The sequence below is a fragment of the Nicotiana tabacum genome, chromosome 12 (genome assembly GCF_000715075.1).
Source record: "Nicotiana tabacum cultivar K326 chromosome 12, ASM71507v2, whole genome shotgun sequence".
Classification (NCBI taxonomy): domain Eukaryota; kingdom Viridiplantae; phylum Streptophyta; class Magnoliopsida; order Solanales; family Solanaceae; genus Nicotiana; species Nicotiana tabacum.
Window position 1 is genome coordinate 20208826 of NC_134091.1, and position 13389 is coordinate 20222214.

The window sequence follows — 13389 nt, forward strand, 5'->3', positions numbered from 1 at the left end:
AAAACATTCTGATTATGGGTAAATGAATCTTATACTTTCCATCACAGTCCTAAATGATTATTATCTGTGTGTTATTAGTTATTACTTGGCATAATGTTGCAATCTGTTACAACTGAAAATTTTACATTGTTGTAATTGGTATGGGGTACTTACTATAGTTAAGCTAAAAATAAAAAAAGAGGGGGAAAAAAGAAAAAAGGAAATAGAAAGAAGATGTTATGTAAGTGGTAGTTGTCATAGTTGTTACACTACTAACACACACATACAACCACTGTCACAATCTCCATCTTCTGAAATACTCCTCCTATACCATACACCCCCTTTCACTTCTCTATTCCCTCAACTACCCTTTTCTCAATCTTCTTACATTTTTTTTTTTCTGAGTGTGAATAACTAGCTTTCTTTGTTCCTCACCGACTCTATTAGCTGCTGTTGTTGCATCACTTTCTGGTTCCTTAATACTTCCTTTCCAATTCCGTGAAAAAACAATCTTCTCTTCTTCTAACTGTTTTTCCCACTTTCATTTCTTTTCACTGTATTATTTTTCTTGAGAATTTTCTTATGGAAGCTGCTACTGGGGAAGATTGTTGTGTTAAAGTGGCAGTTCATATTAGGCCACTCATTGGAGATGAGAAACTTCAGGGTTGTAAAGATTGTGTCTCTGTCGTCCCTAACAAGCCTCAGGTACTCTAATGTGATTCTTCGATTCAGCATTTTTGCACTGAATTGGAGCTGTTTTGGAGATCTGGATCTTATTGTGATAATAGCTTAATTGCTTTTTATGGACCTTATGGATTCTGCATGTTTTAGTTTAAGCCAAGTGTTTGTGTAATCGGAGTTTTTACTCTGATAGTTTGTGGCAAAAATGGTGAAGAATCTAACATTCTATCTGCCTGATTGAAGAATGCTAATCCGATTTTCTTTGATTTTTTTCTTCTTAATACATCTTGGGTGGGGTGAGGAGAGAGAAGGTGAAAAGGACTTGACTCTAAAGATTTAATTTTGTTTGATTGTTTCAAAGTGTGGCTCTAAATTGGGGAAAATGAACTTCTTTTGGTGCTATCAGGAGTTCATACATGGACTAAAATCCTATTTTCCTAACTTTTTTTTTGCTTCATTTAGATCTGCAATTGACTTTTCTTCTTGAGTTTTGTAGTTTTGTATAGCAACTGCAAGACAACTCACCTGGGTAAAGATTAAGGCTTTCCAAAAGAATCATGCATGTGAACTAATTCCCTTATGTCACTATTCTTGTTTATGTGAAAAGCCTAAACTACTTGGACTGCGTTCTTTCTCCATATTGATAATTAATAATTACCACTTTTCAGTCTCTTTTATCCTAATTAATTTAATAGGCTGCTGCTTTCTAATGACTTTCACTTCTGATAATTGGTTGGGCTTGCAGGTGCAAATTGGAACACATTCCTTTACTTTTGATCATGTTTATGGGAGCACTGCTTCTCCCTCAGCTTCCATGTATGAGGAGTGTGTGGCTCCTCTTGTGGATGGTTTGTTCCAAGGTTATAATGCCACCGTTCTTGCTTACGGCCAGGTAAATCATTTTGGTATACTAGAAGTGTGGGTTTGTAATAGAAGCTATAGTTAAATTCAGGCATTTTTTCCCCATATTCTTTCAATTTACATTTCAATGCAATGCAGACAGGTTCGGGGAAAACATACACCATGGGCACCGGTTTCAAAGATGGTTTCCAAACTGGACTAATTCCCCAAGTCATGAACTCTTTGTTCAACAAGGTTGAGGCTTTGAAGCATCAGGCAGAATTCCAGTTGCATGTGTCTTTCATCGAGGTTTAGTGACTCATTTCTTTCCTCTGTTTTATTTTAATTTCACTGAAATCTTCACCTACGCATGCCCTTAAAAAATTTCCTGTGAATTCATTTTCATTTTGTTGATGCATTAAGCATTTCATTTACTGGCGAGTATTTGTTCGTGCAAATTGCTATTGAAACCAAAGCATCCTCAGTATTCTAGTAGATAGCTCTTATGTTCCCTAAACTGCTTTGCATATTTCTTTTGGTGTAATTGAGATCACTTAAGAACTAATTGATAAGCAAGCTGAGGGACTTTGTTAATTGAGCACATAGTCTTCTATTAGAATTTAGCCATAGTAGGATTATACTTCCATGATGGACTCAAAGTGTACATCAAGTCCAAATTCATGCTGCATTTACTATAATGTATCCTTGGTTGAGATAGATGGATGAAATAACATGGTGGCAACTCGGCACAGGATCGACTTTGCTCATGGATTATACATTTTCCCGACTTCTTTTAGTTAGATGATATTGGATTGTGTTAATTGTTCAAATATGTAGTTTCGTCAATGCAGCATCATACAATAGTCTGCTTTCAATTCTCTTTATTTGGAACCCAGAGACTGATCAAACATCATTTCTAGATGCTAACTTTTTTCTCTTTATCATCTTGTTCTTTGTATAGACCGGATATATTTTTTATTTGAGTGATGTTACGCATACTTTGTGATAGTAATTATGCAGCATTTTTACTAAGATAATTCTTTTTCCAGATACACAAAGAAGAAGTACGAGATTTGCTGGATGCTATTTCTGTTATCAGATCAGAGACAACAAATGGACACAATGGAAAAGTTGCTATTCCTGGGAAACCCCCAATACAAATTCGTGAATCTTCAAATGGTGTTATTACATTGGCAGGATCCACCGAACGCAGTGTGAAAACACTCAAAGAAATGGCCGATTGCCTGGAACAAGGATCTCTTAGCAGGGCCACAGGCAGTACAAACATGAATAACCAATCAAGGTTGGAACCTAGTTAATTGTATAGTGTACTCTCTCCTCCTTACTTATTTTGGTCTGAAACATGGTCTGAAACCTAGTTAATTGTATAGTGTACTCTCTCCTCCTTACTTATTTTGGTCTGAAACATGGTATACTCTCGCATGAAACTCCTAAATTTAAAAAGAAAAAAACTGACAATAATTTTTTTTTTTTAATTTTCTTTCTTTGGGGGTTGGGTGGAAGTGGTGTTGAACTTTTGTGCATATAAATGATGATATGAGTTGAGCTTAAATGAAGAAGTGAGAATTTATGTAGCCGACCCCAACTTGTTTGGGACTGAGGCGTAGTTATAATGTTCCGATAATTTACGAATGAACTTGCTTCTTTGTTAAGAAAGAAATTATTTCAACGTGTAAGATTTTGACACATGAATTTATTAACACGAATGTAAGAATACGAGCAAACTAATAGCGAGAGTTCTTAAATCCAGCTTTTGTTGCTTGTATCCTGAAGGACCGAGTATTGACTCGTGAAAGATGCGTTTTTTCTGTTAAATTATTTGTAAATATTTACACTTATACAATAAGCTGCTTTATCCCCTTTTTGTTCACTTTTTCAGTCGCTCTCATGCCATATTCACCATTACAGTGGAGCAGATGCGCAAGACTGGTTCTAATGACGGCCATAGCAATGAATGCATGACTGAAGAATATCTTTGTGCCAAGCTGCATTTGGTAGATCTTGCTGGTTCAGAGCGAGCAAAACGAACTGGATCAAACGGTCTCCGTTTTAAAGAAGGTTCTTGTTTTAACATTCTTGCTGTCTTTGAAAGTGTCCCTTGCATGGCGATTATTGACCGAATTGTCCATCACAGGAGTTCACATTAATAAGGGCCTTCTTGCACTTGGAAATGTTATTAGTGCACTTGGGGATGAGAAAAAGCGGAAAGAAGGTGTGCATGTTCCTTATCGAGACAGTAAACTCACTCGGCTATTGCAGGTTTGACATGGTTCCATGTTTTAGGTTATTCCAATATTTCATTAAATCGTTGAAATAATAAACACAAGGAAGAACCAGATCTAAGAAATGGGAAAAACATTTCATATTTCTGTTTGAGTATCTCCTCATTTGTGTACTGTATGATGGAGCTCTGAATGAACGAGTGTGAAGAGAACTCATTTGATCAAAATAATCCAAAGCAGCTCTTGTTTGTTTTTCTCAACAAAATCAGCTCTTGGTTCATTTGATCAAATGAGTTCACTTTACACCTGTTTGTTCTTAAGATGTCATTGACATTAGGGGGACCTCTTGCTTCCCAATTTGTCAGTAGTTATGATGCAATCTTGATAATAAAATGTTTCCTGAATGTCTTTCCAACATCCAATCTGAATAAGTCCAACCTTTTTCTTGTCATCAGACTTCTATATCGAAATGTTCCCTGAAATCCTTGATACTCTTTATTATAATAGTAAAACATCAGCTAACCTTAGTAATAAGTTTTCTCACTGGAGAATTTATCACATAGAAGTATAAGTCATCTCGGTGGAGAGGAATTAAATTGGAAAATGAATACTGCGAAAATTGTGGACTGAGTTTGGCAATAATACAATATTAGGGTGGCTTTGGTATTTTAGATTTTGATAATATCATCATCTTTTAAAGTTGCTTTGTTTTGTTTCTCCCTTGTTGATTTTCTAGTCTGTTTATTTAGTTATTTGTTGATATTTTTTAATGAAATGTTTTTGGCAAATGACAGGATTCACTTGGTGGTAACAGTCGGACTGTCATGATTGGTAATTCCAGTTTAACCCCTTATTTGTTCTAGTTTGAATGGATTTTGAATGAAGAACCTATTATGTGTCTCAGTTTTGCTGAACTTTTCTACACTTAGGTCTTGCCAAAGAAAGCATTGTGACCTTGACTTAGTGATATTAACTATATTCTTTCTTCCGTACCTAGAATAAACCATGCTAAACTACCAAATGCACAAGTGTACAGATTTTTCTAGTAGGCAGTTTGTCACTCTCGAAATGAACGCTGTAGTTGCTTTCTTTGATCAAGAATGAACGTCAGTGTTAGCATTTAAGCAGAAGTTCATTACACTAAATTGTTTCTGTTCACTAAATAAAGAAGCGGCTCTTTGGAGATTTTTTACCCTGGAGACGACAAAGCTTGCATTTTCTAATGACTTGCACAAGCTTGGTTTCTCTTTAGATTTAGGTGAAAGCCTCTTCTTTATTCTTCTAGGTAAATCATGATATTGAACACAGGCCTCGACATCAGTTTAGCTTTTATCCAAATTGGTTGTTTTATTCCCCTGTCATTGCTTTCAAGCCTGTTAGCTGTGGGTGATATGTGTATGGTTACAATAAGGAAGTCAAAGTCATGTTCGTTTGGCACACCTCGTGAGATGTTTCTATCTGGCACATGACGACACAATTTTTATGAAGATATATTACCTTATCAAGTTAAAAGGAGAAAAAAATCTAAGGAAATAAAAGTGGTCTTTGGAAGAGTGAACTAAAGCTTATCTAAGCTAACAATAAGTTATTTAATTAGAGCTGTTATCGTTCTTTCTTGTCAGCCTTTGAGATGACAAGCAGATTCTTTCTGTATTCTTCTTGCTTACGGTCTGGTTTATGTATTTTCCAGCATGCATTAGTCCTGCTGATATAAATGCTGAAGAAACTCTCAACACTCTTAAATATGCAAATCGGGCTCGTAATATTCAGAACAAGCCAGTTGTAAGTCTAGTGACAAAACTTATTTCATGTATCTTATCATTTCTGGATCAAAAATCTCAAGTAGTTTTTCCTTAAACGATGTCCAGATCAATCGAGATCCTGTATCTAGTGAGATGCTGAAGATGCGGCAACAACTAGAGTATTTGCAGGCAGAACTCTGTGCCCGTGGGGGAGGTGCTTCCTCTGAAATTCAGGTAAACTTGTTGTGCTCCGTGTGTAGATGTCAGCAGACTACCTTTTTAAATATTAAATAAAGCTCTGGTCATCTTCAGTCTTCACCAAAATGACAAAGGAGATTTCAATTTGAAATAGGTACTCAAGGATAGAATTTCATGGCTTGAAGCTAGTAATGAGGAGCTAAGCAGAGAACTGCATGAGTACCGCAGAAGAGGCTCTGGCACTGAACAATGTGGAACTGAAGTGAAGGTATTGAGCTCCCCTCACTTATAGAAGCCATTTTAAGAAAGAGGAATTATCATGCCCCCAGGCTTCGGTCTAGTGGTAAGAGTGCCAGCTTGTGATGTGTGGGTTAGACGCACGTCACGGGTTCGAACACTGCCACAGGCAAAATTCTGGCAATTGGTATTTAACTGGAGAAGGATAGAGGGGTGGGCCCATTATCCAATGAGTTTTGAACCGTGCGTCACTGGTCCCCGAGGATTTCCCGGTCATAAAAAAAGAAAAAGAAGTGGAACTCTCATCCAACTTAGTTGCCTAACAAATTCTTCATGTCGATTGCAGGCTAATGGTGTCTTTTCAGTAAAAAGCGAAGGGCTCAAAAGGGGCTTGCAAAGTATAGAATCATCTGACTATCCAATGAGTGAAAATGGTATGCCACACTCAACTTTTGGTACTAGGCAATGAGGTCTATATTCTGATGACTATGTTTGGGACTGAGATGTTCTCAGGAAGAAAGCCATTTTCATTGTCTCAAGAATTTAAAATCTAAATGTTTTTAAGTGGTTCAGTATTCTTATTTGGAACCAGCCTCTGTACTGCCGGGTGATTCAGGGGATATGGATGAAGAAGCAGCAAAGGAGTGGGAACATACCCTCCTGCAAGACACAATGGACAAAGAATTGAATGAGTTAAATAGGCGCTTAGAGCAGAAAGAGGTGAGGCAGACTCTTGATTGCATCTGGACTTACCATGCAGGGATAACAAAATAGATGTTCTTAACACTAAATCAATTTGATATTGTTTAAAATTGTCTGTTCCTGTGCATACGGTTTTTGGGGGATTAACCTATTAAAGAGATATGCTAGTATTCATTAAAGAAGGGAGGCTACTAGAGATTCCACGTCCTTTGCTTGCTTTTTCACATTTGCACTAATAGCGACTTCAAACTTCTAATATTAATGGTTTGTCTTTTGCTGTAGTAAATTCATATGTGGATGTTTCTTCTTTTGTACGCTTTGCAGTTAATTGTGAATATAGTTATTCATTAAAAATATTAATTGCGAATATAGAATTTGAAATGGGATAGCGCTCTTGGTTGTGCAGTTCTCTTAGATGGTATGGTTGCTCGTTTTCCTATCGTTGATGCATGTGGTGATTTGACATATATATCTGTGTAACAATAATTCAGTCTGAAATGAAACTTTATGGAGGCTTGGACACCATGGCGCTGAAGCAACATTTTGGAAAGAAACTTTTGGAACTTGAAGAGGAGAAAAGAGCGGTGAAGGTAATAGAAAAGCAATGAAAATGTGATCACACGTTGTGATTTTGAGCTTGTCAAACTGATGTTCCCTTTTTTCAACTGACCTGTTGATGCAGCAAGAGAGAGATAGATTATTAGCTGAGGTTGAAAACCTTGCAGCCAACAATGATGGACAAGCACTAAAATTGCAAGACACGCATTCCCAGAAACTAAAGTCCCTTGAAGCACAGGTTTGCCCAATTGTACCATGTTCATTGTATAGCCATGAGTGTCATGCTTAACTCTAATATCTTAAACATTTTTGCTGACCAGATACAAGATCTTAAGAAAAAACAAGAGAACCAGGTTCAGCTTTTAAAGCAAAAACAGAAGAGTGATGACGCAGCAAAGCGCTTGCAAGATGAAATACAATCAATCAAGGCACAAAAGGTTGGTTTTTCTCGTTTGCTTAACACCCTTTCTACCACTTAGATGCAACTTATATTCTTTCCTTTTATAGGTACAATTGCAGCATAAAATTAAACAAGAGGCTGAACAATTTCGTCAATGGAAGGCATCTCGGGAGAAAGAGTTAATGCAGGTAGTTTGCTGCTATTACTTTTTCCCCATACGTTCTTCGTCTTGTAACATGTTGGGGGGTCATTATTTGAAAGGGATGATTGTCCTGCTATTTCAGTACTATAAATGTTTTCCTAAGAGTATTATATTCATGCATTACTGATGAGGCAAATGCAATTCATTCTGGTTGAAATTCTACTTTATTTTGTTAACCAACAATATTTTCCTTGGACCTTATCAAAAAGATTTTCCTTGAAATGCAGTTAAGGAAGGAAGGGAGAAGGAATGAGTATGAGAGACATAAATTGCAAGCCTTAAATCAGCGACAAAAGATGGTGAGCATTTTACTTTCCTTTTTGTCTTTGCATTCTCTTTCATTCTTCTACAGCAGTTTTAATCTGTTGGCCAAAGTCTAATTTAAAAATCTTCAATTGTATTTCATGAAATGGATATGTGTAAGTGGCAATTTTTGTTATCCTTTACGTAAAAATTCAGCCACTTGAACGTCTATCTGTACCAGAGGAGATGACAGCCTTTTTCTTAAGAACTTTACTTCGATCACTGATTCCTGAAGATCTAGCTCAAGTATAATGCAAGATATATTAAAGAGAAAAGTGGTACCCTCCCCGCCATATTGTGACTATTGTACATTTGACAGTGTTGATTTAGTAGTGGGTAACATAAGTTGGTGGCTTTACTAGAATAATATGGACAAGAGTCAAGCTCGTGTAAGGGGGTGATCACAGTCGATATCTGAATTGTATATGACATCATGGATTTATTTCAGGTTCTTCAAAGAAAGACAGAGGAGGCTGCAATGGCAACCAAGAGACTGAAAGAATTGCTAGAAGCGCGTAAATCTTCAGGTCGTGATAACACAGGTTTGCACTACATTTAGCTTTTATCTGATGCCTTTGTTGTGGATTACTGGTGCATTTCTGTTTCTATTTATAATATAGGGTATCAAGAATTTTGCTCTCATATAAAGTTCCATTGAAATTCTACTAATTTCTGAACTTTTAACTGTTCATCTTTACATATGTTCTGTTTAACATGCAGTTACTAGCAATAGCCACATAGCAAATGGACAGGTACTTATCTTGCTCTCTTTTGGACTCTAATAGTCTAATGGATTTTGTTTCTGTACCTGTTTGATCAAAGAATTTAGTCAAGTATCTTTTGCATTCAGAGCAATGAGAAGTCATTGCAACGTTGGCTTGATCATGAGCTTGAAGTGATGGTGAATGTTCATGAAGTTCGTCACGAGTATGAGAAGCAAAGTCAAGTGTATGTAATAAACTTTAGTTTACCTAATGAAATCTTCTCTTAATTTGTACACACTCAACAATTCTTGTTCTTTGCATTTCTTAAAATTGATTCTTTTCATCTCAGACGAGCTGCACTGGGTGAAGAGCTAGCAGTGTTGAGACAAGTTGATGAATTTGCCTCAAAAGGACTGAGTCCTCCAAGGGGTAAAAATGGTTTCTCTAGGTGCGTATACTAAACTCATCTTATCTTTCAGCCAATAGTGGATTCCGTAATTCTCCAAAATGCAGCTGGAAGAGCATTAACTACATTAAACTACAAAAGAAAGTTCGGGGTAATGGATTTCTATTCATGGTTATCTGTTCAGGGCATCTTCAATGTCGCCAAATGCTAGAATGGCACGAATTGCTTCCCTTGAGAATATGTTAAGCATTTCATCCAATTCTCTAGTTGCCATGGCTTCACAACTTTCAGAAGCAGAAGAACGAGAGCGTGCCTTTAGCAATCGGGGACGTTGGAACCAGCTCCGTTCAATGGGGGATGCAAAAAGTCTACTCCAATATATGTTCAATTCTCTTGCTGACGCAAGGTATCTACTGATGTGTTTTGTATCTTGTAGTATGAATTGTTATTATCTGAAGCTTTATAAGTAGAAATAACTAGAATCTTTATGCTCTGTATTCAAGAAGGAATTGCGAAAGGAAATAGAGAAACTGAAGGTCTACTGCAACTAAAACTATCTGAAACACTAGATAGGTCTTTTGAGCGTAGCAGTGGAATGTGGATTAGGAGCATACTGCTTAGGTCCAGTAGTGAGAGTTTTCAACCCAAAAAGATTTTGTATCTTGGTAAGCTAGGGACGTCAAAAGGTAATGAAAGTGAGTTCCAAAAGGGTAAGCAGGTCTTGTCTTTACTTTAGAAAGTACATTTGGTCTCCATATGTTTACACAAGTGTAAAATTCCACATCATCCCAGTCAAAAGAGTTCCACCAAAAAAAAAAAGGAAAGAAAAAAAGAAGGAAGACAGAACCTTGGAAGATTTCCTTAGGAATGAGTGCATATGATACCCCAGCTGACCACTATCTCATATGGTACTTGGGAGTTGGGATAACTGTCTCTACCTCAAAGTGCATATGAATTCTGGATGATTACTGACATGACGTCCAGCTATTAACTAAAAACAAAATTTGTAGAAGCAACATCTCATTTAGTTCTATTTTGCGGCAGCCCGCTGGATTTTTTTTGCTTTAACTCTCATTATGTCATCCAGATGCCAACTTTGGGAGAAGGAGCTTGAGACCAAGGAAATGAAAGAGCAGATGAAAGAACTCATTGGTCTATTACGGCAGAGTGAAATTAGGAGAAAGGAAGTTGAAAAGGAGCTTAAGCAAGCTGTTCAAGATGCATTGGCTTCCCCAGCTTCGGTAGGATTTTACTTTCTTTAGTCCCAGATTATATATCAAGTGTTTTAGATCTTATTTAAGGGAAGCATGCAAGGCTTTTAGATAGTACTCCCTCCGTTTCAATTTATGTAAACCTATTTCCTTTTTAGTCCGTGCCAAAAAGAATGATCTCTTTCCTTATTTGGAAACAATTTACCTTTATGCAATGATTTATAGCCACACAAAATATATGTGCCTCATTTTATACCACAAGTTCAAAAGTCTTCTCTCTTTTCTTAAACTCCGTGCCCAGTCAAATGAGTTCACATAAATTGAAATGGAGGGAGTAATATTTTTTGAGTTTTGAAAGAAATGCCTGATGGAGTCTTTCTGCGTGCTATATGGTTAAGTGCGTCATGTTTATGCATACTGTTGAACTGTGTAGTTACAAGATCAGAATGGATTACATTCTTATGTTTTACATTTTCCCTATACCGATGATGTTGCCATGAGAAACAGGTTATCTCTAACAAGCAATTTGTTGATGAGATGAGCGGTCCACCATCTCCAATCCCTGTACCAGCACAAAAACAGCTCAAATATTCAGCTGGCATTGCTAATGCGTCAATCAGAGAGGCAGCAGCCTTTATAGATCAAACACGAAAGGTTGTTCTAATGTTTTTTTTCCCTACCTCTTTGACAGTTGCCAAACTCAAGTTTATCATTATTAACAAAAATGGCTGATAATAAGCTCTAATTATGCAGATGGTGCCACTAGGGCAATTGTCGATGAAGAAATTAACAGTAGCAGGACAAGGTGGGAAGCTGTGGAGGTGGAAGAGAAGTCATCACCAGTGGTTATTACAGTTCAAATGGAAGTGGCAAAAACCTTGGAAACTCTCTGAGTGGATTAGACACAGTGATGAAACAATTATGAGATCACGGCCCCGTACCCAGGCTCTGCCAGATATTATGTGCAGAAACGGTCACTAGCTTATTCATGCCAACTGTATATTCTATTCTGATCTCTTTTGACCCCTACACTTGGTACAGGGAGAAGCTGGAAATAAGTGCTGGTAAGTTCTATTTTGTTAATTATACTGTGATTCGTCTCTTCTTTTCTGGGATCTTAACTGCCTTTGCCTCCATAAAATTGATAAATGAACACTTTTTTGACTGATTTCACATGGTTCCATATTGTGGTAATGGAAAGCATGTCATCCTCGTTATGGACAAAAAACAATTTATTCAAGGAATAAATTACAGTAGGAGTGTCCGACGCTTGGCCACACTTATGCTTAACTAGGATAACTAACATTGCAACATAAACAGTGAATTATGAGCTATATTATGGTTTATCAAGAAGCATAAAATTCTGTCGTTTCTTACTTGAAGGGAAAATGTAAAAAATGAGAAGCATTGACATAAATGGTCAAATTGCCTAGTCATAGACGCACTTCACTGTGCTATATCTATTGAGCCTTTATCTATTTATTAGGTAGTAACTTATTTTCAAGAACATGGGTTAATGCCATTTGCAATACAGGTATTATACGTGCAGGTTGCAGTTAAAGTGGTCGAGCGGTGGAGGGGATTTTGGTATTGGGGTGTTCTTAAAGGAGTGGTTTTAGTTGGAGTTGCTAGATCTTTGAATTTTTGAACTGTGGTTATTCATCAGCAGCATCTTGTGGATATGTTGAAGCTACATTAGGATTGCCTCAGTAATTGCTGAACAATACTTAGAAAGTGGATGGTGAAGTTGCCAGTAGATTTTAGTTATAGGAGATTTGTGTATACATTTTGGCAAATAACATAAACTTGAAGGAATTCCTCCGTCAGGTCACAGAAGCATGTCAAAAGATCCTATTGTTTGAATTTGTTTTGGTCATTCTTGATAAATTTGTGTAATGTACATTGTGTGTAGGCACAACATTGATTTTGTTTAAAGTATAATGAAATATGCAGCATTTCCTATAGCAGCTGGAACTTTTTCTTTTTGTCCATTTTGGCCATGCGGTAGTGGAATTATGTATGGCCTTGCGTAGGATTTGTAAAGAACACTTGGTATTTAGGAGACTAATTTTTTACCGTTGTGTTTGTTATAAATAGAATTGTATTAAAAGTGTAAATCATCCCAAAATATCAATAAGAATTACTCTCTCTTTCTCTGTAATATTGTTCTTCTACTTTTATTGTTTTATCACGCGTTATCAGCACGAGACTCTAATCAATTGAATAGAAGCTTTGGGATTGAGCATAATGATTGTCAATTGTTCCATGAACTTCCTTCATGATTAAATTCTAGATTCAAGGTAAGTATTTTACTTTATTTTTCTATTTTAAATTCTTGAAATTTTATAATTTGATTTTAAATACAAGCAAAGACAATAAATTTTATTTTTAACTCTAATAGAGTTTGTAAGTAATTATAACCTCCCGAAGTGGTAAAATTTCTATGTTTTGCCATGATCAAATTCATATATGATTATGAGCACAAGAAGTGGAAACCCGTCCCATTGAATTTGCTTCATTCTCGTTCCCTTAAGAGAATGTGGTAGCAATATGTAATAAGTCTGAAAGAGACAAAATTATTACCGTGAAAGTATCAATGGATGTGGACGTGGCAATAGACGAAATTATAATCGTCATCATTGTGGTAATGAGAATAATAAGGATTCTCAAAATAATCCTTCACTATGTGAAAGTAATGTTTGTCATCGATTTGGCTTGAGATTTTGTAAAGCACACATAGATAATCATGGTCCATTCATGATGTGAATGTGACAACATGTGATTTATGAATAAATATTCATTCGTGGAAGAATATGAACGTGCTAGTGTTGGTGAATATACCACTCACCTCTAGAAGGAGGTTTGAGATGAAATAAGAAAATAATGTCATTATTATGACATGAATGGTCATTGGTTAAGTACCTATTGTACGCCAAAATATTTTTTCAATGTGATTATTAAAGTACAACAGTAATGCAAGAAA

At 36.4% G+C, this 13389-nt stretch overlaps 1 protein-coding gene across 5 annotated transcripts; it reads left to right on the forward strand.

The window, feature by feature from the left end:
• The first annotated feature begins 236 nt into the window (after window positions 1-236).
• LOC107796008 (kinesin-like protein KIN-4A) lies at window positions 237-12370 on the forward strand. Of its 5 annotated transcripts, none has more exons than XM_016618713.2 (26): window positions 237-684; window positions 1406-1552; window positions 1660-1809; window positions 2550-2803; window positions 3401-3579; window positions 3656-3780; window positions 4538-4574; window positions 5434-5525; window positions 5612-5719; window positions 5838-5951; window positions 6267-6354; window positions 6486-6640; window positions 7114-7212; window positions 7305-7418; window positions 7501-7617; window positions 7688-7768; window positions 8010-8081; window positions 8534-8627; window positions 8806-8837; window positions 8936-9033; window positions 9139-9237; window positions 9380-9601; window positions 10283-10436; window positions 10914-11060; window positions 11160-11470; window positions 11941-12370. In XM_016618713.2, the coding sequence occupies exons 1-25, from the start codon at window positions 562-564 to the stop codon at window positions 11385-11387; spliced, it is 3129 nt and encodes a 1042-aa protein (XP_016474199.2). In that variant the 5' UTR covers window positions 237-561; the 3' UTR covers window positions 11388-11470; window positions 11941-12370. The 5 variants fall into 5 exon arrangements, with proteins under 5 accessions (XP_016474199.2, XP_016474200.2, XP_016474201.2 ...); XM_016618714.2 differs by having other exon boundaries at window positions 8534-8612; XM_016618715.2 differs by having other exon boundaries at window positions 6513-6640.
• The last annotated feature ends 1019 nt before the right edge of the window (window positions 12371-13389 follow it).